We start from the raw sequence: 24,377 nt of genomic DNA on the forward strand, positions 1-24,377 counted from the left end.
CAAAATAAAAAGTAACCAATGGGCTATTCCAAAATATATCGTAGGTACTGTTAATGACTTCCCTCATCTGTATTTCAACTCCATCATCATGTCGACTCCAGACCTTCATTACATGTAAAGAAAGAAGAAAGAAAGAAAGAAAAAATCTTTATTACAGCATTATGCCACACAACACAATATGCTCATAATATCATATAATGCTAACAAATAATATGTATGCTTTAAAATACTTAATGAAAAAATTAACAAATTGCAGGGACGACTACCCTGCAATTTTTGAAAGTTGCCCTCTATTTCTCCAGGATCCTAACATCAGATTCTGACATGATGACAATAGAACCATCTCAGAAATATACCCTTTAAACAAAACAAGAATTATCCGAATCGGTTTACGCGTCATTTAGTAATCGCGTAACATTTGCCGTGAGGGTTATTTTTAGTGGAGCTTTAAGTGTCTGACAAAAGTTCTGGTCGATGAAAAGTGTCTGTCTCTTTGGATACTGCTTCAAAATATATATATAAATCAGCCATGTAAATTTAAGCTACGTAATACTTTTTTAGTTACGATTCTCACCTGGTACCTGCCCAGGTATCATACAGGAAGTCTCTACAATGACGCAGACTATTTAAAGCACATGAGACGCTGCTGAAAACCTTAGGTTTCATCTTTGAGAATATCTTTTTGACGGCCTCCGTGTCGCAGTGGTATGCGCGGTGGATTTAATGACGGAAGTCCTGGGTTCGATCCAACCCAAACCCAGGACAAAAAAAAAGAGCTGTGTCAGATCGCACTGAGGTCTTGGTCTAAAAGGTCTTGGCGTTTGCAAGAGAGTAATTACCTCATCATTAAAAACAGTTTACTCGATGTTAATTCTTCAAACAATAAGTCTGAATGTAAATAACTATTATCTCATTCATTGCGAAGAAATGAAAATATTGTGAGTAAGATCAAAACAGTCAACGCTCAAACATACATATGAATATACATGTGACTAGTGATAAAAAATAAAGTGAATTTTGGATCCGTAACAAAAAAAATAAAGTTAGTTATTATTTGTCATATTTTTTTGTATTTAATGTACAGCAACCAAACTTTGACGAGATGATTTTTAATGTAAGTGTTCGTGATATAATTATTTAATTTATTAATATTTGTAGCTGGTTTGTGTGTTTTTATTAAATTAACTAGCGGACGTCCGCAACTTCGTTTGCGTAAAATCTGTATTTTTGAGTCCGTGGATTATTCTGGGAAAAAGTAGCCTATGTTCTCCTTCAAAGTGCACTTTATCTCTATACCACGCCCAAATCGTTTCAGACAGACATACTTACTTTTGCATTTATAATATTAGTATAGATTAAACGTCATTTTATTTCTTAACTTATGAGTGTGACACTAACATTATAAAGGGATAAGTTTATAAGTAAAAGTGTAACACTACAAAACCGATTTCGCTCAAATTTGGGATTATGTTAGATTATACCCTGTAAAAAAGTGATGATGCAATCTTAGATGAAAGCGTGATAACTTGTTAGAAGGAGACCCTCACCCCTCTCGGTTTCTACACGACATCGTACCGGAACACTAAATCGCTTGGCGGTATGTCTGTGTCGGTAGGGTGGCAACTAGCCAAGGCCGAAACTTCCCACCAGCCAGACCTGGTTCAATTAAGAAATTCTCAATCGGGCCAGCCGGGGATCGAACCCATGACCTCCGTCTTGTAAATCCACCGCGCATACCACGGAGGCTGAGAGGAGTCTTCTTTGGTCGACTTTGGTCTGTCTCTCTATCTGTCTGTTTGTACGAACTAATATTAGGCACGGTTGTGTTGTTTGCCTACAGTTATTATGTAACGTATAGGCTACTTTCGTATAGGAAATCCGTTGTGAAAAACGAATTTTCCCGCAAACGAAGTTACAATCGTCCAGTAGTTATAATTAATATTATTCAATAGGAATTATTTAATAGTACCTTAAGTAAATTATATATCTATCTGAAAAAAGTGTTTCAAAAAAAGTTAAATTAAATTATTATTTTAATACAAAATTAATTTATCTTAAGGTATAATTTAATTAACTTATTTCAGATTGCGTTGGAAGCAACATTATTCGTAATATGTTTGGGAAAATCAATAACTACAGCAGTTTCTTCTACCACTTCTCACGGAGAGAAAAATTACAATACTACCCATTCCGATGGGAATAACAGGTTCAAAAGAAATGTAAACGGTCATCGCATTCAAAAAAATAATCTATTTCAACATACACGAATAAATATACAATTCGCTCCTCTGGTATTGAATCCAAAAGATGAACTCTCTACGTACAGAAAAACTACTGAGTCAGATGGATTTCCTGACGAACCTGACACTAATAATAATACCATGAGCGTTTACAATAAACCATCACAACTGAATGAACAATATAATTTTAACAACAGACAAAATAAGCGGACTACGCCATTGCTACCCTTTGGCGGATATAATATTCCTGAATTTGGAAATAATAATTACGATTCCAATAGAAAAATTCCCGTTCAAGTAAGTTTTAGTTCTTAATTTTTTAGGGTACCTTACACCAAAGGCAAAAAGTAGAGTACTTCTAAGATTTATTCTCCGTCTCTTCTACTTGAACGTACGCGGGAACCGCAGTTCTACTAATACTTTTACCGTCATCCGCTCTTGAGAAGTACTCTTCCCCAGAAAGTTGTATTCAGAAACACTTTAAAAACAAACAAAAGAATGCGTGGAGGTATAGAGTTGAAATTACAACAATAATACACACTACAGATCAGTCACTTGAAGCTGCAAAAAAAAAACTTCAAATTAAACCTTAGAGGTTTTATTTTTTTATTTATTTCATAATGAAAATCTACACTAACAAGGAGTAATATAGACTATATTTCATCCCTGTATTCCAGATGAAACAGCGAGGTTTAAATTAATAAAACTAACACAATTTGCTCATCATCATCATTAACATCCCACTTCAGGGCTAGACCTAGAAGCTTATACCCACCTCGCTGCTCCAATACGGGCTAGCGGATTAAAGATGATAATTCTGGAACTGCTACTAATAAATATTAATTATAATGACCGATGGTTTAACATGCTCTCCGAGGTGCGGGGATATATCACCAACTTCAAATAAGAAAGAAATTCTCAATATTTAATAGCCCTACTTAAGACTCGAAACCAGGACCGCGAGATCTGAAGCCACATAGGCCGAAACAATGATGCAATTTATTTGCTTTATATAATTTGAAACTGCTAATGATATGTTTATTTTATTGTAGAAAAGAAAAATACATCTGCCTCATTGGAATGGAATACTGCCTATGAAGCATCAACCAAAAATTCCAATTTTAAGGAATCCACCAGAATCAAATTTTCAAAGTCCTCGGAGATCAGTCAAGTAAGTAGCCAATGTTTTATATACTAATATTATAAAAGAGCTAAAGTTTGTAGTGTTGTAGGGTAATCTCTGTAGGGAGTAATCCTACTAATTTACCCTGTGGGTTTTACGCCACTGGCTGTTAACTGCTGTGCCCTTAAGTTTTCCTAAGCCGAAAGTTGCCTGGAAGAAATCGCTACTTAGCGATGAGGCCATCTTTTGTATGCTGATATGTTTTTATTTCACTCGTATTTGTTTGGTTTGCAAATAAAGTATATCTGTCTATCTATTTGGAAAATTCAGCCACGTTATTTTTGTGACTGTCATAGGCTATATTTTATAACACCCAAACCGCTCGGCGTCTACTAAAACTTTACTGTTTAATAATTATTTGACAGGCGTTCAAACAAATTTATTTATAGATCACTTTCTAAGGAGGAGAAACGTTAATTCTATTTTATTTTTTCAGACATGTTATGCAAGGATTACCTTTAATGGCAAATACTAAAATGAACTATGAATCAAAGCCATACTACGCTAAAGTTCCAAAGATACATGTAAACATTGCGCACGGACAAATTGCTCATGGCGAGTATAAGGCGCCAGAAAGCGGACGCATCAAACGTATCCATTTTAAAAAATATAAGAAAATATTCGTGCCCGACATCGATTTACTTTTAAAAAGGAAAAGGATATTGTATCTAGCATGAAACATCTAAATATTATAATAACTCGACTTAACAATATAACAAACACTTTCATCTAATTTTTATCAGTAGTATATCAAAATATTTTTTTTAAATAACTTTCTGAACTAAAAATACAAAAATAGCTATAAAAGTTTGTTTCTTTTCGTATATTTAGGTACAACATTGTATAAATATTAGTAATTAGTTAAGTTTAGAAAAACAAAAGATAGACTTGATTGATTTATTGTCTGTAAAAGAAAAATTTCGCAATGTACAATGAATAACTATTGAGTATACCTAAGCCGATACTTGAAATTTCTTTGTCTGTTTGACTTATGAGCATAATTATTCATATATTATTGTTATGCAATTGTAACATAGTGAATGTGAAATAGATTTGTCAAATTTGTCCCGGGGCAAGGACGCTTACTGATCAAGTAACTTCAAAATCAGAGCCGATGACGCCGATAAAGTGACTATAAAACCACGGGACTAACACAAAGATATCATTCAGTGCCTAAATACGACACAACAATCAAGAAAATGTTCTCAAAAGTAAGTTATGTGAACAATAATAATAATAGTCGGATGGAAATTACGAAAATGTCTTAGATAAAGATTTTTAATGAATTACATGAGTGCAATTGCAGTGCAAAAGCTCTGTTCCACCACTTCTTTTTGAGACTGAATATCCCAGCATAAAAACAAAGTCGGGTGTCACTCCATTAGATAAAATATCTTCTTCTTCTTCTAGTCTTAAATAGCAATTAACTTTCTTTTTAATCCCGATAATACCACGAGAATGGAGTTTACGCGTGTCAAATATGTACGATTAGTATATGCAATTTAAAACAAATAATATTAAACTGGATCCAATATAAAAAGATAAATGTCGACAAATAGCGGCGAAGTCCCAGTCTCAGTTCTTTCGCTCCAACGAAAAGAGAAAGCTACTCCTGTGCTGTACTTTCTTCTGTCTTACTATTTGTTTTTTCTTATGTTGTGGTGTACAAATAATGTATAAATAAATATAGCTATACTACCGGCTCGGCGCTGTTGATCGACATATCTTTTTCTCTTCATGAGATATAGCATTAACGCATGTCAGCCAATTCACTAAATTTAGCGTATGTTTGCCACCTAATATAATTAACATCAAATCAATAGCAACCGCATTTTTAGTATTCCATAGCTAAAGAAAATTACAATGTCAACTGGGCAATATCCATGATATCCACGAAGGAAGTCAGTAGCCAGATGACATTTCTACATATAAACTCAATTTTGATCAGTTAGCATTATATAAATAGTGAATACGAAATGACATGATTTATGATTACTAATAAGATCTAGTTGGTTTACTTCGTATTATAAAAAAAGACTAAATTATTTTTTAATATATTATGCTTAGTTCTCAATGTTAGTGAATAGGAAAACTATAGGTGTTATAAATGTTTGTAAATTTTCAGCTGGTAGCCCTTTGCGCTGTCCTGGCGGTTTCTTCCGCTGGACTTCTCCCCGCTGCTGTGCACTATTCGCCCGCGTCTGCGGTCTCGTCACAGAACATCATACGTCACGACCAGCCCCAGGCCATCGCCAAGTACGCTGTAGCCCCCGTCGCCTACCACGCCGCTCCTGCTCCCATCGCCTACCACGCTCCCATCGCCAAGGTTGTCGCGCAACATGAAGAAATTGTAAGCCCGTTTATTTAGTACTATTTATATTATTAATTTGTATCCTGATATTAACTAAAATTCCTCATTTTGCTGTCAGCAATTGCCAATTTGTGGACGTTTAGTTTAATAGGTTAAGATTATCCATTACGAATAAGATATCAACCTACAGTAAATAATGTGTAGTACAACGTGGTATTCAGCATTTCAGTAAGATGAAATTTCAGACGCATAAATTTTTTTGGCGGCTGTAAGTCATAGTCAAGCAATCACAGAGTCAAATGAAGGCGATAATAATGCGCTGCATTGGTTCTGATTGGCGTTTTTAAGAGTGTTATTTTTTATTCTGAAACGATCACTAAATAATGATATTGAGGGCTTAAGAAACGGCTGAGAATTATCTGAAAGAAAGTCAACTCAATAATTCATAACTACTCGTATATAGACCCAGACCTAAAGCCCAAGATTCCAAAGCTACAAAATATTATGCTTACCATCAACTTATTTGCCTATATTTTTTCCTTTGTTTCTCAGGCCTACCCCAAATACGAGTACAACTACTCCGTCGCCGACGGGCACACCGGCGACAACAAGCAACAACAGGAGGTCCGCGACGGCGACGTCGTGAAGGGCTCGTACTCGTTCCACGAGGCCGACGGCTCCATCAGGACCGTGCAATACACCGCCGATGACCACAACGGATTCAACGCCGTCGTACACAACACCGCCCCAGCTCACGCTGTCGTCAAGGCCGCGCCCGTGCTCGTCAAGGCTGCCTACGCCGCCCCCGCCTACTACCACTAAGCGTTACCATAGACCCTCTACCAAATGACTGTTAACTATTTATTTTAGCAATATTTATAGTAATATACAAATGAAATTAAAATATGTCTGAGTATGTCTTTCATCCTTTATCTTTTTTAAGTAACTAGCAGAACCCTATGGTTTCACTCGTGTAGCTCCCATTTCAATGAGCATATTGTAATAAATGTCACTTCCTGATAATATAGCTTTCTATTGGTAAAAGAAGTTTTCAAATCGGTCCAGTAGTTTTGAGTTTATACGATAAATATAAATGTATAAATCTTTCCTCTTTATAATATTAATGTTAATTGGGGTTTAGAAATCAGATAATTTGGACAATCACAGTAACTAAATCCTTACTATGAATTGTTCTGATAAATCAAAGTTCTGCAAAAAAAATCAAATAATAACAATTGCCGATAGGAATTCAGGATGTCGTTGATGTCGTTGCAGTGGACAAGGGTCTTACCCCGCTGTCCCTTGGCAAAAAGAACTGGCGTAAGCCTATAGAATTTAGTAACTTAGGTCGTGTAATATTATAGAAAAACAAGGAGTTAAGAGTTGAGACGATTGTACCAGGCCCTTATTGGGCCGGATGTAGATCAAATAACATCTATATCTTGCTTGCAACTCGGTGACCTCTTTGGGGAAACCGGGATTTTTGTCTGTGCAATTATAGGAGAAGTTATTAAGACGAGAAATTACCGGAAATATTTTATGAAAGATGGCGCTCTAAACAATAGACATCCGCCGAGCGTGTCATCGTCTTGGGGAGTCCCTCAAGCTTATTGTGTCCGGGTGTTTTTACGTTGCTAACGGCGCATACTTGCCTTGCATAAACTTAATCAAGTAGCCAAAATAATCCACCAAGAGCTTGCTCTGCAGTATGGCCTTATCGATTCTGAGATACTATAGGTACGTCCTATATATAAGAGTACACTACTATAGGTACTTCAGAGAACCGTGATAACCCAGTGGATATTACCTCTGCCTCCGTTTCCGGAAGGTGTGGGTTCGAATCCGGCCCGGGGCATGCACCTTCAACTTTTCAGTTGTGTGCATTTTAAGAAATTAAATATCACGTGTCTCAAACGGTGAAGGAAAAACATCGTGATAAAACCTGAGTACCAGAGGATTTTCTTAATTCTCTGCGTGTGTGAAGTCTGCCAATCCGCATTGGGATCCGCAGCGTGGTGGACTATTGGCTTAATCTCTCTCTGAGAGGAGACTCGAGCTCAGCAGTGAGAGTGAGTGAGTGAGAATATGGGTTGATAATGATGATGATGATGATAGGTACTTTTGACGTCAGTTCTTGAAAATAGCAGTGATAAATAATAAATAAATGAGAAATCAATTGCCGTTAGTACGAAAGAGTGGCTGGGGCTGGGACACCTTCGCCGCATTTGACTAAATTTTGTCTATTTCTCTTCACGAGATATATCTTCAGTCGCATTTTAGTTACAGCAGTGCTAACATGCGTGATGCGACCAAGTAAAGAGAAATAGACAAAATATTGTCCAATGGTATCGGGATTGTTCCAGTCCCATCTCTTTCGTACCTACAAAAGATATAGGGGTAGGTATATCTGGTTGCGCCGCCATTGGCTAAAATTTGTCTATTTCTAAATTTAAAAAAATTAAAATCAGCTGCTGTGCTGAACTTAAGCAACCCATTGGCATTTTATTTATTGATAATCATCTTCCGGGCTGAACTTAAGCAACCCATTGGGAATTTATTTATTGATAATTAATAATCTTCTGTACTGAACTTAGGCAACCCACCATTGACAATTTATTTATTGATAAATTTAATTTGATAAAAAACTTTTCATCTGGTAGACAGGTTGGTAAAGGTTGTCTTGAATATGGAATCGCAGACCACTACCATAGATAAGTACAGTAAGAAATTATGGATTTGGGACCATGGTGGTGTAAGATTTTAAGGATTCAGACCCATTATCCAGATAAAAAGCGTATTCTTTTGTGAGGCATAAATGACACATTATGCTCTCCTCGCCAGTCATAGAGCTTCGTGGTAGACCTTTCGTCTAGACATCGTAGTCCACTTTATCTATTAGGACAAATTTTAGCTTTATAGTTGTTTTTATATCGAATCATTAAAATACTTAATAAAATAATAATATACATTAACAAGTAGCCCGTGGGCACGACTTAGGTCAGCTACTTATCTAGTTTAGAAAATGCAATACTCGGCCTTCCGATTTGATTTTAAAACAAAAGGTCAGTATGCGAATTCACTGTAAATAAATACATACACGTATTATCACTAATTCAATCTTATTTAAAAGGTTACAAACATTTTTAATAGCCACGTTGTGTATCTACAAATTACAGTAATATTGATATATTTTAAAAAGTTTTTAAAGATGGGTTTTTTAGGGTTCCATACCTTGAATGAAAACATGGAAGCCTTATTATTTCTCTAATTTTCTTGCGCGAAGAATAGTTTAATTTAAGCATTAACTATCATCATCATCATCATGCTGCTCTAATGCGGGTTAGCAAGATTTGGGTGATAATGTTAAATTACCAGCCCTCGATGGAGGGCTGTTAATAATGGAGACTTTTGATAATAATGATGGAGACCGACGGCTTAATTTGCTGTCCGAGGCACGGGCATGTAATGCCGTCAACTTCCAACTCCGAACTGATAGTTTTTACTAAACATTTCTTAGAAAACATAATAGCTCAGCAGGTATTCCGTGACTGAACCCAGTATTCGAACCCAAGACCTCGAGGTTCGAAGCCAAATAGGCTAACCTCTGGACCAACGAGGCAGATAAATGCAAACTAAGCAAACAAGGCATTAACTATGTCATCACAAGTCATAAGTGGTAAAGAACCCTGGTTTAGCCCTTTAGAAAAAATCTAGCGTACAGACATCAATGACATCAGTGAAAGAAAATTTTAATTATTTAACGTGGTCCAAATAGTATTAAAATACTTCTTCTTCAGTACACCGTTGATCTCATTTGACATTAATTGGTCACAAGGTAAATTACTTTAATGGTGTAACAGATTTATTGCATCATCCAAACTATGGATGTGAACACTTTTAGGTGTAAGATTTAGAATATGACCTCCGCAAATTTGGAACACAAAATAGTTATCGTAAGACAATTTTAAGTACCTACCTATACATTTTTAAAATACCTAATAGATGAAAAGACAATAAAGCCAACTGCTGTTAACTGGCATCGGTTATAACAACACTTCGCAGACAATATTTCTAAACTTTTTTTGACGGCCTCCGTGGCGTAGTGGTATGCGCGGTGGATTTACAAAACGGAGGTCCTGAGTTCCATCCCCGGCTGAGCAGATTAAGATTTTCTTAATTGGTCCAGGTCTGGCTCTACCGGCAAAGACGTACCGTCAAGCGATTTAGTGTTCCGGTACGATGTCGTGACGACACCGAAAGGAGTGTGGATCTCTCCTCCTTCTAACAAGTTAGCCTGTTTCCATCTTAGACTGCATCATTACTTATCATCAGGTGAGATTGTAGTCAAGGGTTAACTTGTAAAGAATAAAAAAAACTGCGTCCTAATGTGCTGTCATATTATGTCCATCAACCTTAGAAACAGGTTTAAATCTTCAAGCTCCAAAGTTTTTCTAGCAACCGTAAATGACCAATATTTTCGTTCTACATAAGTTTATCCTACTACTTTGTTAGGAGCGAATACGACAATAGTCCAACGAGAAAGAGTCTAAGTTCTTGGACCGGTATTGAAACTGCCCACAATCGTGGAGTTCTTAAAGCTTTAATCTGAGCTTTATTTTTGAACATGTTAATGAGTTAAGAACTAAGAATTATTATTCGTTTTACTATCACAACGACAATAATTTATCATATCAAACAAATTGTGCTTTGAAATTTAAGGCTACTCGAATCTTTTAATAAATTTTAAGTAGATCGGACGCCTACAATGGTAAAAATGGTCTAATGTTGCAATCACCTTAAATGCAATATAGTGAATGGATTGATATATGCGTACGTTTATGACCCGGAGCAAGGTTGAACTTTAAGCCCGTTTGACAACCTCCACTACTTGTCATCTGTAGTAATCTAATTCGGGTTCAAGAGTATAAAACCGGCGCTACCAACTCCCTAACATCATTCACATCTCGTGTCTGGATTCTTCAATATGTTCTCTCAAGTAAGCTTACTAATAAAATAATGTATTGATGACATATTAAGTAAATTTCGTTATAATTTAAGTATGAAAAACCATTACTATTTTTATGTAACCCGTGCAGGTAGTTAGTTTTTCGGCTACCGAATATAAGATCATGTTGAAGTCCAACATAAGTCTAACAAAAAAACAGTTTCTTTTAGGAAACTTACAGTAACAACCAATAATTGAAAACCAGTGCTTACATCTTTGTCGTCGCGGAAAGCACATAAAATGTCTGCGCAGACATTTTATTGATATCATTCAAATTGTTTCGATGTTTTGTTCCGTTTTACAGAAAGGATATTATAAAATATTGTTGTTTGGTTAGTTAATAGTCTTAAGAAATTTAATTTCTCTTGCGACAACCTGACCTATCGGTAACTAGATAACTTACACTAAGTTAAGTTAGACTAGTACTAGCGTAGTTGCTAATCATTAATCATTATTAATTTCCAGATAGTAACCCTGTGCGCTGTAGTGGCTGTGTCCTCAGCAGGACTCTTGCCCGCAGCCGTACACTACTCCCCCGCGTCTGCTGTCTCCTCTCAAAGCATCGTACGCCACGACCAGCCAGCCTTAGCCGCTAAGCTCCTCGCCCCAGCCGCCGCCCCCGTCGCCTACAGCGCACCCCTGGCCGTCCACGCGCCCGCCCGTTACTCATCTGCCGCCGCTGTTTCATCTCAAAACATTGTGCGCCACGATGCTGCCCCAGTTGCCAAGCTGGCTGTAGCCGCTCCGTTGTCTTACGCTGCTGCCCCGGCGCCGATCGCGTACCACGCCGCACCTGCCCGCCTCGCCTACGCCGCACCTGTCGCTAAAGTTATCGCTCAACCTGAGGAAATCGTAAGTAATTTCAAAAGATCTACGAAGCAATATTCTTTGACGTCAAGAATGTTTATTCGTAATTTTTTATTCAATGACCCCTTGAATCTCATCTGATGTTAAGTGATGATGCAGTCTAAGATGAAAGCGGGCTTACTTGGAAGAGGTACAAATTTATTTTACTCATACCTCTGACGATTTCTGCGGGATCCTACCAGATCACTTAATCACTTGACGGTACGTTTTTGCCGGTAGGGTGGTAACTAGTCACGACCGATGCCCACCACCAGACCAGACCATCCAATTATCCAAACTGACCTGGCCGAAACGATCCCTGTTACCACAGTACTACTCGTAGCAACTGCGCCAGAGAAATCGTTAAAAAAGAGCCTCATACAAACTGAATAGTGTTATACTTTGTAAGTTATGAATTTATTAATATTGTTCCAATCACGCAGGCTTACCCCAAGTACGAGTACTCATACTCCGTCGCTGACGGCCACACCGGCGACAACAAGTCCCAGCAGGAGATCCGCGACGGCGACGTCGTCAAGGGATCTTACTCCCTCCACGAAGCCGACGGCTCCATCAGAACCGTGGAGTACACCGCCGATGACCACAATGGATTCAACGCCGTCGTACACAACACCGCCCCAGCTCACGCTGTCGTCAAGGCCGCGCCCGTGCTCGTCAAGTCAGCCTACGCCGCTCCCGCCTACTACCACTAAGCGATCGCTTTACCCTCCACTTTTGATATGATTGTTGACTGTTTATTTATTTAAAAATATACAAATAAGTTTAATGATTTCTGTCTTTCTATCTACATGAAAAATACCTTAGTTTCATAATATTACAATATACAAACTAAGTCGGTTTAGTAAGCTCTAAATTATGATTCAAATGGTTAAGAGATTACAATCTGGGCTAACACATGGGCTTTTTATCCCAGTATCTCCACGAAAACAGAAACAACAGGAATAAACAGGACACAAATTCTAACTACAGCATTAGAAATGGACAGGACACTTACAGATCATTGCAAATGTTTTTTTTTTAATTCACCAACTTATTAGTGATGAACATAATATGGACATGACTATACGCAATTTTCCGCATTTTGTTTTTAATTTTCTTGGCCTTATTACAAAAAATAATGTAGGAATTTTCATTTGGTTTTCATCATTACATCAAATTAACTATTGACATGGTGAGATTGTAGTCAAGGGCTAACTTATAAAGAATAAAAAATAAATAATACTCGTATATGTACAGCAGATATTCTAATACTAGAACAGTTACAAAAGGTAAAGATAATAAATAAATAAGTGGTTAACATTTTACTTCCGATTGACCAACATAGTCTAAAGCCTCATATGCATTGAGGTTGACGTCTGCGGTCAAGGTCCTATATCTTACCATTCACAATCAAGAGCAAACCGTATTTCAAACCCGCCTGGCTTGTGATTGGTGAACGGATAACTATAGATCTAGTGTGCGCGAGCCTTTACTCAGCGTAAATGCTATAGATCAATGTTCGTTTTGACCTGTTGACTACGCCCAAAGAATATTAAAGTATAACAGCTTTGGCTGACAGACAAGCAAAGTTGATTCATATCTCATATTAGCTGATGTCGTAATATGAACTTCATGACAAAGGTTAAAAATGCTGCTGCATTGTGCAAAATATATCTATACTAATATTACAAATAGACAAGACCTTTTTGTTTATTTGTTTGTTTGTATGGAATATGCTGCCAAACCACTGGACTTATTTTACATTAGAAATACATTATCGGCAAGGTAGTATTGACTAAATAGTATCTTTATTTATCTTTAGTATCGGGAACAGAAACTATATTACTCTAATAATACAGGTATCCATTGGACAAAATGTATTTTTTTTCATAGTTATATACTTCCATGAAAAGCGTACTAGGTGATAACTGTGTTTACGTGATATTTTTTGTAAAAATGATACAAAAGGTATCATCATCATCATCATTATCAACCCATATTCGACTCACCGCTGAGCACCAGTCTCCTCTCAGAATGAGAGGGGCTAGGCCAATATACCGCCACGCTGGCCCAACGCGGATTGGCAGACTTCACACCCGTAGAGAAGTAAGGAAATTTTCTGGTATGCAGACTTCCTCACGATGTTTTTCCTTCACCGTTTGAGACACGTGATATTAAATTACTTAAAATGCACACTACTGAAACGTTGAAGGTGCATGCCCCGGACTGGATTTGGACCCATACCCTCTGGAAACGGAGGGTTGTTATTACCATCCGGTATGTTTATTCCATTTTGAAAAGAATTCGTGAGAAATTGTGTTAGGATTTTTCTATAATTCATAAATGGGAAAATCATGAATTAGAATAGAGTCAAAGATAGGTAATTTATGTTTGTTTGTGCGTTTGAGTTTATCACGATCTTGACTATCATTTGATATGAAATAAAGATTGAACTCTATGTGATGTCTTACCAAAATCTATACTAATATTATAAAGCTGAAGAGTTTGTTTGTTTGTTTGATTGAACGCGCTAATCTCAGGAACTACTGGTCCGATTTAAAAAATTCTTTCAGTGTTAGATAAACCATTATAAACCACCCATTTATCGGGGATATATTATCCCCGTATTCCTACGGGAATGGGAACCACGCGAGTGAAACCGCGCGGCGTCAGCTAGTGTAATATAACGTGGCTGTACATTAGCATAGATATTTTAGGTAGGGTCTTAGATACATAAATAATAGGGTAGGGTGGTGTTTAGCCACTACCAAAGAACAACTGTACAATAACAGACATTATAGTTGGCGATCCGGATTAGAACCGACCTTCACACGTCTGTTTATTGAATAAAATAAGTGCCTATAACTTTACATCCATGGCTGATAAAGAGTCAAATTCCGATTATTAGGTAAATTTTAAGGAGAAAAAGAAACTAATTGATAATTGAATTTCAGTTCTATATTGCTAAAATAAATAGTTAACAGTCATTTGGTAGAGGGTCTATGGTAACGCTTAGTGGTAGTAGGCGGGGGCGGCGTAGGCAGCCTTGACGAGCACGGGCGCGGCCTTGACGACAGCGTGAGCCGGGGCGGTGTTGTGTACGACGGCGTTGAATCCGTTGTGGTCATCGGCGGTGTATTGCACGGTCCTGATGGAGCCGTCGGCCTCGTGGAACGAGTACGAGCCCTTCACGACGTCGCCGTCGCGGACCTCCTGTTGTTGCTTGTTGTCGCCGGTGTGGCCGTCGGCGACGGAGTAGTTGTACTCGTATTTGGGGTAGGCCTGTGGTTGTAAAACAATTAAAATTTAACTGTTTTCCTTCTTTGCAAAAGTATATAGGCTTATATATCAACTTTATAACCCGATCTTTCATGATGACACCACAGACGATACTTTAATAGTCTAGTTATACCTATTACGCTATTACCTAATTCTGTAGGTCGACCTATATTGTGAGGAGAAAAAGTCATATTGTCGAAAAATAGCTGCAAAGTTTAAAGATCGCTCTCTCTTTCGTACCAACATAATATGAAAAAGTGAACAATATTTTTGATTCCTCTGCTATTGGTTGAAATTTATCTGTCTCTCATCAAGAGATTAGAATGTCGTGGTATCGCATCTTAGGTCTAAAACGATTTAGAGATTACACTGTCATATTATTAATATTTGATCGAACGTAAATATAAAGAATTACTAATACTTTTGAATCATAGTCGCAGTTCCCAAAGACGCCCTGGTATTTTTGGACCTAATAAGAAACATTTGATCTGAATACTGAATTGTTGTTATACATTTTTAAATGACTAAAGATACAATTTAAAATGTCATAATTATGATTACTTACGATCTCTTCAGGTTGAGCGATCACTTTGGCGATGGGAGCGCTGTAGGCAATTGGGGCAGGAGCGGCATGGTAGGCGACGGGAGCGAAGACCTTAGCAGCGACAGCTTGGGGCTGGTCGTGACGGACAATGTTTTGGGAGGACACGGCTGCCGCGGAGGAGTACTGCACAGCCGCTGGCAGGAGACCAGCGGAGCATACAGCCACTACAGCGCAGAGAGTTACTACCTATAAAAAATATTATATTTTTATATTATCACCATCACATCAGCTACTAAAGCTAGTACTAGTCTACTGCTAGCCAAAGCCTTTTGAAGGAAAAAGTACATAATACACCCATACCAAATTTTTTTAAGTATTTTGCATGCTTAACTTGGAGAGTAACTAGTGAATGTGTTACAAAAAGTGTAATTGGGTAATGTGAACGGACGTTAATAGATATTTTACTTCAGTTGTGTGGTCTAAGGCACATTATTTTTTAATAGAATATTAGCCATATTTATATAATATGATCAACATTCCAGTTTTCCTCCAATTAGTCGGAAATGTATTGGGAATGGATACGAAAATAATCCAATGGGTGGGATCGAACCCATGATCTCTCCGGCATGAGTCCAAAGCTTTTACCGTGGAGCTATTGAGACTTCAAAATTAAAATTTACATATTTTAAATAATTAATAATAAGAAACGTGACATACAGTTAACATTATTGGTATTATTAAAATCAGAGGGCCTAGTGGCAGTTTGATACTGTTACCGTCACGTAACGTAAACGCGAATTTCTAAGGAATTGAAACAGCGCCATCTAGTGACACTACTGTACAACTGTTTCAATTCCATATTTTGCGTAAACGTCAACGTGATAGTAACAGTATGAAAATATTGAAAACTCCCACTAGGCACACAGCACCTATGATTAACTGTTGTTTGAAAGATGTAAGAAGTTCAATGTTGTCACTAGTATGAGCACAATATGTTGCTCTATATAAGTTGCCCGTATAAATATTGCAAAATAAATACCTAAGGCTTGAGTAATACATATCAATATGTATGCTTACATACCACTTCGTTATTGGTTTGAAATATAACACACAAAATTAGCCTCTAAGAAATCTTTCTAAGCCTAACCCATACTGGAGAAGTGCTTAAAATCCACTCTTTCAATGAAAAAAAGAAGTAAGTTTTTAGTAATAATTCATACTTCATTAGCGTGGTGGGTTTAGTCAATTATCACTAGACTATGAGAGAGGAGCCATGTTTTTTTTTCTTTTTTCACAATACACACAGCTTAACTTGTCTGGTATATGATGAAATAAATAAAACATGTGTCATTAGCCCAGACACTGGAAAACATCCACCTACACACACACAAATGTTTTCCAGTTGTGGGAATCGAACCCACGAATTCGAATGCAAATAGGGTCATTACCCACTGCGGCACTCAGCCGTAAATGATATTACTCGAGCTGGTGCCCAATAGAAAAAATCTGATGATGAGAATGAACTTTAGTCTAAGTAAAGATTTTCACTGAATTTTAAGGTTTTATACTATGCTTGCTTTATCACTGAGTTTTTGCACTAAAAACTTTATTTTCCTTTTAGAACTTTTATCGCACTATAACCACAGTAAAACCTAAAATCTATACCGAAATTCGATTTAAATAATAATAAATAATTATTTCAACTCACTTTAGCGAACATGATTGATTCTAAAACAATAGATGTTTGATAATATCACGTTGTAGTATTAAGTTTATATACTTGAAAGAGGTTTCATTTATCGCAATGTGGTAGGGGAACTTGATATGCAGGCTTTAATTTTGACCCTGTCTCGGGTCATTGCAAGCTTAGACAAACGTTCTCTAATGAAGCACTACAAAAATGATTGGTATGTCGCTTTAAGATATGCAGGAGAACATGGCTTATACATTTTTAATATTATGAAAGAGGAGATTTTTTTTTAATTTTTTTATTTTTTTATAGGTACATGAAAAAATTATACTTCTTCTTTACACTTAAATTATTAGCTTTCTACAGGAATCGAGAAAGCTTTCTACAGGAATCGAGAGCTTCCGTCTGTCCGTCTGTCTGTTTGTTTGACCTGATCTCTGGACCGATTTTATTGGGACTTTCAGCACTGGAAGATATAGGACATTATGGATATAAGCTACTTTTATCCTGAAAAATCCATGGTTCCCGCTGGATTACCCGCGAACGAAGTTGCGATCATCTACTAGTAGGTAGTATTACTTATTTCAATATTAACGACGATAATATCCTAACTAACTTAGAATAGCTAAATAGAATAACGATAACATCAAGCAGGTTGCAGGGAGCTGCTGGATGCAGGCAGCTATATACTGTGGTGTTTTGAAATCCCTGTCAATGGCCAGCTGTGAACGTTCATCATCTAATCATGACGGCCTAGTTGCGCAGTGGTATGCGTGGAGGATTTAATGACGGAGGTCTTGGGTTCGATCCCCGGCTGGGCCGATTGAGGTTTTCTGAATTGGTCCAGGTCTAGCTGGTGGGAGGCTTCGGCCGTGGCTAATTACCACCCTACCAACAAAGACGTACCGCCAAGCGATTTAGCGTTCCGGTACGATGTCGTGTAGAAACCGAAAGGAGTGTGGATTTTCATTCTCCTCCTAACAAGTTAGCCCTCTTCTATGTTAGATTACATCATCACTTACCATCAGGTGAGACTGTAGTCAAGGGCTAACTTGTAAAGAATAAAAAAAAAATGATGATGAAAATTTACCGCTTAATGTATTTCTTGCCAGGATTCAATTGTGCACCTTTGAAGCAAGATAACAATCATGCCATATGTAAAGTTATGCTGTGATCCAAAAATGAGAAAGTAAGTTTGAGCGTGCTTTCATTAGGAGATAAGCATGCTCAAGCTTAGTCCTCATTTTTGGACCACATCATAACTTTATAATTGTTATCAAGTGCAAGTTTGTTGTATAAAAAATTTGAAATAGACAACTTTTTTCACTTAGTTCTACAAATTATCGATTTGGACATTTTTTCCTTTCCCAGTTTAGATACCTAATGTTAAAGGCATAAATTATGGGATATTCTAGTTATCTAAATATCGGTCTAGAATAGCCTAGTATAAATGATTGCTTGAATACATAATTCAAACCAAGGACCTCAAAAATCTGACAATAGATCAACAAATACGATAAAACAGTTAATAAAACGAATCAATCAGATAAAACGATGCAATAAAAATTCCCGTAACTATCCGCACACAAATATTTCATTACTATTATTAGTTAATATACGCCTACTGCAAATTGCCTAAATATATTTCAAGAGAATGGATCAATCATTGAACTTGCTATGACTAAGGTCGTGGAGCGAGTTTGACAGCTTCCACTACTAATCTGATAATTGTATACCGAGTATAAAAACTCTTGATCTAGGGCACATACTTATCATTCATACCTCAACATTTTGAGACAAACAAACATGTTCTCCAAAGTGAGTTCACGTCTCATATACTATGAATATGATTTATTAATTTGAATAATTTATTTAAAAAAATATCTTGCCATCTAATAATAATAAATGCAAATAAAATTTAGTAATAATGTACTGTCAAAGCATTCCGGCCTAGAAAATCACGACAAAGCCAATTTTCTCTGATGTTTTATTAATTAAAAAATTACATCATTAAATTCAATTTTATTTTTAATTTTACGTAGTTTAATATTATTTTTTGAAAATAGAATAAATATCTATTGCTTTGCAAAAGTTTACCACTAATGGGAAATAATCAATTTATTTTCATGTTCTCAGCAATAAACAAATAATTTAATGTTTTATTTATATTCCAGCTCGTAACCCTCTTTGCCGTTGTGGCGGTGTCTTCCGCTGGACTCCTGCCAGTGGCTGTCAAATACTCGCCCGCGTCTGCTGTCTCCTCCCAGAGCATTGTTCGCCACGACGAGCCCCAAGCCATCGGCGCTAAGGTGGCCATCGCCGCTCCTATCGCCTACCAAGCCGCTCCCGCTTCCATCGCCTACCACGCCGCTCCCGCTCCTATCGCGTACCATGCCCCCATTGCCAAAGTGATCGCTCAACCAGAAGAGATCGTAAGTGTTTATGCCTAATTGTTTCTCTCCTAATGACTAGTTGATTTACTTTTCACTGGATCAGTGACAGTTTTAACGGTATTTAAAGATGTAATGCCATACATATACGCAGAAACAGGTTTTACATTAGACTAATGAAAATAACACAACATTATGATCCAGTTGAGTGACAGTTTTTGCGATCATTTAAAATGTAACAATACCATATTTATACGCAGCGGCAAATTTTACAGAAGACGGAAGGGCGACACATACATTGGTTTTTAATAGTCTACCAACTACTAATGTATTTGATGTTGGTGAACTATCAACAGATAAAGTCTTTATATAGTCCCCAAACACCAAGAATAATGGCTAGTTATGCCATCTAGTTATTCTCTTATGTCATCTATAAAACCTGCCACTGTATATGGATATGATATATCGTATTAAATTACCTTATAAATTACAATAAAAACTGTTATTTAAATATTAATAATTCAACAAGAGTCAAAGTAAAAGAAATTAATGACATCAAAACTGCAATAATTACGATAACCATACTTTTTCCCAGTTTAGTGCAAGATTTACTCCAGTAAGTTATTCAATTGTTGCAGGCCTACCCCAAATACGAGTACAACTACTCCGTCGCCGACGGCCACACCGGCGACAACAAGCAACAACAGGAGGTCCGCGACGGCGACGTCGTGAAGGGCTCGTACTCGTTCCACGAGGCCGACGGCTCCATCAGGACCGTGCAATACACCGCCGATGACCACAACGGATTCAACGCCGTCGTACACAACACCGCCCCAGCTCACGCTGTCGTCAAGGCCGCGCCCGTGCTCGTCAAGGCTGCCTACGCCGCCCCCGCCTACTACCACTAAGCGTTACCATAGACCCTCTACCAAATGACTGTTAACTATTTATTTTAGCAATATAGAAATGAAATTCAATTATACATTAGTTTTTTTTACCACCACCACTACCACCACTAAGCAAAGACAACCAATGCATAAAAAATAACTTCCGACTATTTATTTATTGCAATATACGAATAAGATAATTTGCGCATTATTTATATCAATAAACTGCCTACTCTATGAAAATTTAAAGGAAGCACAATACATGATAATTATAAACATCAAAATGTTCTTGTACTTATCACCAATTATATTTATTTAGAGATGCATTGCTTACGTACCTACATGGTTGTCATTAACAACAACAACTTACCCAGTGTTAAAATAAAACGGGCTGCCTTAACACAGCGAAAAAAGACTATTATTATTTAATATAACGCCTTAGTACCAAACTAAGTTTTAAATCACTTTTAACTCATTTTTAGCTTTTTTGAAAGATTTCTTTGTATCAGTAACTACTAGGGCTCACTATTAGGGCTCTGATATTTTAAAGCAGCATATATATAACTTTAAATAGCTGTAGTTTTGTATTTGAAAGTATGTAGGCAAAGAAAGTATGTTTCAAGAAGTCGTTAACAATGGATTTATCGCACCTATTGAATTATAAAGATATAGAGTGATAACGGAGCCGGCGTTCGCTCTCTTTTACGAATCGATCGTGTCTAAATCAAATGTGGTCGTGAAGTCATATATTATTCTAAAAGTAGATCATCTATTTCTAATGGTCCACCGTAGATTTAAGACTTTCTACATACATGTGAGGAAATTTGGAGCTTAGACCCACCTCTCTTCTCCAGGGTGGTGTCGGGGATCTTACTATTACTTTCAGATGTGAATAAAAATTACTGGGATCCAACAGCTTAATGACCTTTCCAAGCATCATTATGATCATCCAAATATATCATTAATATTGGAAACAATTTTTTTATCTTCCCCTTCCTTCCCCTTCCTTCCCCTTTAGTAATCAAAAGTTATCTGTTGAATATAATTAAATTAAAATTAAACAATATTGAACAAATTTCAATACTCCATTAGTGCCTATCATATAATTTGAAAATGAGGTAAATTGAAACCAAACATAATAAGATAAGCCTAAATGAAAGTACATCACAATTTCCTAAAACTGCAAATTAAGTTAGCTTATCATGTAAATCTTTTTAGCCTAAATAAATAAACCTCAATAGGTAGGTCTTAAACAATCCTACGATCGTGATTTTGAGATTAATATTCATTTTGTTGCTAGCATAATATGGATATGGCTAAATTAAATTATAAATATTTTAAGGATGATTATAGCCATATTCCGATAAACTAAATTTACTTGAAGATGTTATCTGATACTACGTTACTTGTACCTCAGACAACTTGTAGTTTAGACCGTTGTTTTTAAGTCTATATTAAATCGATTCATGTCATAGTTACTGACACTTTTTACAGTTCATAGTCACAAAACAACAAGTACTTAATAAATAGTCGTACGAACCAAAATCTGTAATTATATTTTTAACTAAATAATTTCAAACAAAATAACAGAACATTGATGTTACTCGTACAACGGAACCAAAATTTAGGTATTTCTTACGGACAAAACAATATTAATCTTCTAATTAAGACAAAGTTGACAATTACGATGATCTACTTACACGACATAATAATATGGAGTGTAACAACAACAAAAACCAGTTAATATTTTTTTTTTATTTTTACATTAACTTGTATTTAGAAAGCATTGATATTATCAGATGAATCGGATCCACATTATTCTTACACAATAAACGAATTGATGAAGCCAAGTTGATAAGCTTTTGCCGAATTTATATAATACAAATTAGAAAAGTATAAAATGGTAAAATATGAATCGGTAAATCAACAGTTCGCCGGTACATCCCGTTAGCGACGGTTCCTCCTAAGTTTTTAAAAATGTTCTCTAAGGTATATATTACTCACTTTACATTGTTTGATAAATTATATTTCTAAATAAGCCTACTTGCCAAGAAGTTAAGTCTATACCAAGACATAGATTCATAAAACAGTTTGGATGATTCCACCTTGATAACACATTGTTTTGTTACAGATGTTCATCTTCATTTGCATCGTCAGCTTCACCTCCGCTGTCCTAATTGACACTAGTGATGGACTTAAAGAAGAGTCCTACAGTTCAGATAGCGCAAATGGATGGCAGTCGGTAAAATTGTATCCGGCTAAGCCGCTTTTCAAATACGATACATACGTAAGTGACGATGGCATATTTCTAAAAGTTCTCATCATCTACTTAATTAAAGATTCTACTTTTAATGAAGAAATATACTTAAAGCCTATAGTTATTGTTTCAGCAACGGCTATAATCTGTCGAAAATTATAATGACTGAGATCGACAGCCAGCATTGTTATGGCGTAGTATTCATATATTTGAACAATTTTGATTTGATCATTGTTTGGACACAAAAATTCAATTATTTATTTTTAGGCCTGGTCTATCAAATCTTCATCGGAACAAGTGTATCTCGAGTTTATCAAGAAGCAATTCTATTTACAAAGAGGTGATTGCTAAATGTAAGTTTAATATTTTCGTCTTATAATTTTCAGGCCTATCCAAAATATGAGTTTGAATATGCTGTATCAGACAAGAAGACTGGTGATCACAAACAACATCACGAGACTAGAGATGGACACAGAGTTCGAGGGGCGTACAGCCTTGTAGAACCTGATGGCTCTCTTAGGAAAGTGGAATATGATGCCGATGATCATAATGGGTATGTTGTAAATTGTATTCTTGGCTTTTCTAAATGGAAAGCTTTTTGTTTAATAGTGTTGGAACTTTTCTGAAAAAATTGGTCTTGTAATATTTAACCTAAATAGAATAAACTACTTTACATTCACGTTTTTGTGTGTCAGTGTCGTGTAAGCACTTCAGAACACACTTTTATTTTGATACATCAAAGACTTTTTAATTGAATTTATATGAATTGATTTAAAATAGACAAGTTCTTACTACTTATTTCAACAACTATTTGTTTCTTTTTTTCAGGTTTAATGCCGTGGTGAGTAAGAGTGTGCATAAACATGGCGATCACGCTTTCTCTATTTTCGGTCACACAAGACATTTCTTACCCATTGGAAGCGGCATCAAGATTAACCAGTTTTTCCCAAGCAAGAATTATCATTATCAAGAATTTAAAGCCAGCAGTGACAATGCTGAAGATAAACCTGTTAACGAACAACAAGTCGATGCTAAAGAAGATGAATTGAATATACAAAACGAGACCGAAACTACCGAGAAGTCGATTGTCGAGGCTGAACATAATACAGAGACTGTAGAACAAGCTGCTAGAGCAGAGTCAGTAGAAGTTCCAGTTAAAGCAATTGAAGCATCTTTACCTGTTGCCATTAAGGATGAGAACATTAACAAAGACGCAGAAATTGTTAGCCCAATGCCTATTGTAGAAAACTCTGCTGCTTATCCTAGTAAACTAATTGACAACAACAAGGTACACAACCACCATCATCAAGAAAACCACCATGATCATACTGACTCTGAAGTAGCATCATCATATTATCACTCGAAAATATATTACGTAGGTTATTAATTCCGAAAAACTTATTAAATATTTTCACGTGTCATACTATATAATTCTTTTTAAATATTTATGAATTTAGAAATTGTAATATGTAGGTAAAATTGTTATTGTTGAAAATAAAATTGTTACATAAGATAAAGGTATTATTTCTAAACCGTTCTTATTATTTGTTTTAACAGAGTATTTGCAATCACTTTAAAATTCTTGATACTCCAATTAAATATTTATCTATTGGGGGTATAAAGAATTCACAATTTAGTATTTTACATATGTCTAAACTAAATTATCTTTAAAACACATCACACATCAATATTGAACATAAAATTATTGTATGCGAAATATTAAATAACTAGTACATCCGACACTG

The 24,377-nt window shown here is 36.3% G+C and overlaps 5 protein-coding genes across 5 annotated transcripts; 4 read left to right on the forward strand and 1 right to left on the reverse strand.

Annotated features, from left to right (window-relative positions):
- The first annotated feature begins 4,607 nt into the window (after nucleotides 1-4,607).
- Nucleotides 4,608-6,625, forward strand: LOC112058182 (cuticle protein 8-like). Its single transcript, XM_024098891.2, has 3 exons — nucleotides 4,608-4,634; nucleotides 5,549-5,773; nucleotides 6,287-6,625. The coding sequence occupies exons 1-3, from the start codon at nucleotides 4,623-4,625 to the stop codon at nucleotides 6,554-6,556; spliced, it is 507 nt and encodes a 168-aa protein (XP_023954659.2). The 5' UTR covers nucleotides 4,608-4,622; the 3' UTR covers nucleotides 6,557-6,625.
- A 4,060-nt stretch (nucleotides 6,626-10,685) lies between these two features.
- Nucleotides 10,686-12,375, forward strand: LOC112058173 (cuticle protein 8-like). Its single transcript, XM_024098883.2, has 3 exons — nucleotides 10,686-10,730; nucleotides 11,205-11,591; nucleotides 12,029-12,375. Exons 1-3 carry the CDS (start codon nucleotides 10,719-10,721, stop codon nucleotides 12,296-12,298), a joined length of 669 nt encoding a protein of 222 aa, XP_023954651.1. The 5' UTR covers nucleotides 10,686-10,718; the 3' UTR covers nucleotides 12,299-12,375.
- Nucleotides 12,376-14,528: 2,153 nt separating this feature from the next.
- LOC128198239 (cuticle protein 8-like) lies at nucleotides 14,529-17,224 on the reverse strand. Its single transcript, XM_052882521.1, has 3 exons — nucleotides 17,117-17,224; nucleotides 15,430-15,654; nucleotides 14,529-14,867 (listed from the first exon to the last, which is right to left on the reverse strand). The coding sequence occupies exons 1-3, from the start codon at nucleotides 17,126-17,128 to the stop codon at nucleotides 14,598-14,600; spliced, it is 507 nt and encodes a 168-aa protein (XP_052738481.1). The 5' UTR covers nucleotides 17,129-17,224; the 3' UTR covers nucleotides 14,529-14,597.
- A 1,640-nt stretch (nucleotides 17,225-18,864) lies between these two features.
- On the forward strand, nucleotides 18,865-20,468 carry LOC112058179 (cuticle protein 8-like). The gene is made up of 3 exons (XM_024098889.2): nucleotides 18,865-18,916; nucleotides 19,273-19,530; nucleotides 20,127-20,468. The coding sequence occupies exons 1-3, from the start codon at nucleotides 18,905-18,907 to the stop codon at nucleotides 20,394-20,396; spliced, it is 540 nt and encodes a 179-aa protein (XP_023954657.2). The 5' UTR covers nucleotides 18,865-18,904; the 3' UTR covers nucleotides 20,397-20,468.
- Nucleotides 20,469-22,126: 1,658 nt separating this feature from the next.
- Nucleotides 22,127-24,143, forward strand: LOC112058210 (uncharacterized). The gene is made up of 4 exons (XM_052882522.1): nucleotides 22,127-22,364; nucleotides 22,507-22,662; nucleotides 23,019-23,185; nucleotides 23,461-24,143. Exons 1-4 carry the CDS (start codon nucleotides 22,353-22,355, stop codon nucleotides 24,017-24,019), a joined length of 894 nt encoding a protein of 297 aa, XP_052738482.1. The 5' UTR covers nucleotides 22,127-22,352; the 3' UTR covers nucleotides 24,020-24,143.
- The last annotated feature ends 234 nt before the right edge of the window (nucleotides 24,144-24,377 follow it).

Source organism: Bicyclus anynana, chromosome 7 (assembly GCF_947172395.1).
Source record: "Bicyclus anynana chromosome 7, ilBicAnyn1.1, whole genome shotgun sequence".
Taxonomy (NCBI): Eukaryota; Metazoa; Arthropoda; class Insecta; order Lepidoptera; family Nymphalidae; genus Bicyclus; species Bicyclus anynana.

Bases quoted from the DNA above. Each gene is read 5' to 3' on its own strand.
- LOC128198239 (XM_052882521.1), bottom strand. The intron at 14,868-15,429 runs GTAAGTAATCAT...TTACAACCACAG, and splicing joins TCGCTCAACCTGAAGAGATC to GCCTACCCCAAATACGAGTA.
- LOC112058182 (XM_024098891.2), top strand. The intron at 5,774-6,286 runs GTAAGCCCGTTT...TTTGTTTCTCAG, and splicing joins TCGCGCAACATGAAGAAATT to GCCTACCCCAAATACGAGTA.
- LOC112058179 (XM_024098889.2), top strand. The intron at 19,531-20,126 runs GTAAGTGTTTAT...CAATTGTTGCAG, and splicing joins TCGCTCAACCAGAAGAGATC to GCCTACCCCAAATACGAGTA.
- LOC112058173 (XM_024098883.2), top strand. The intron at 11,592-12,028 runs GTAAGTAATTTC...CCAATCACGCAG, and splicing joins TCGCTCAACCTGAGGAAATC to GCTTACCCCAAGTACGAGTA.
- LOC112058210 (XM_052882522.1), top strand. The intron at 22,663-23,018 runs GTAAGTGACGAT...TATAATTTTCAG, and splicing joins TTTTCAAATACGATACATAC to GCCTATCCAAAATATGAGTT. The intron at 23,186-23,460 runs GTATGTTGTAAA...TCTTTTTTTCAG, and splicing joins GATGCCGATGATCATAATGG to GTTTAATGCCGTGGTGAGTA.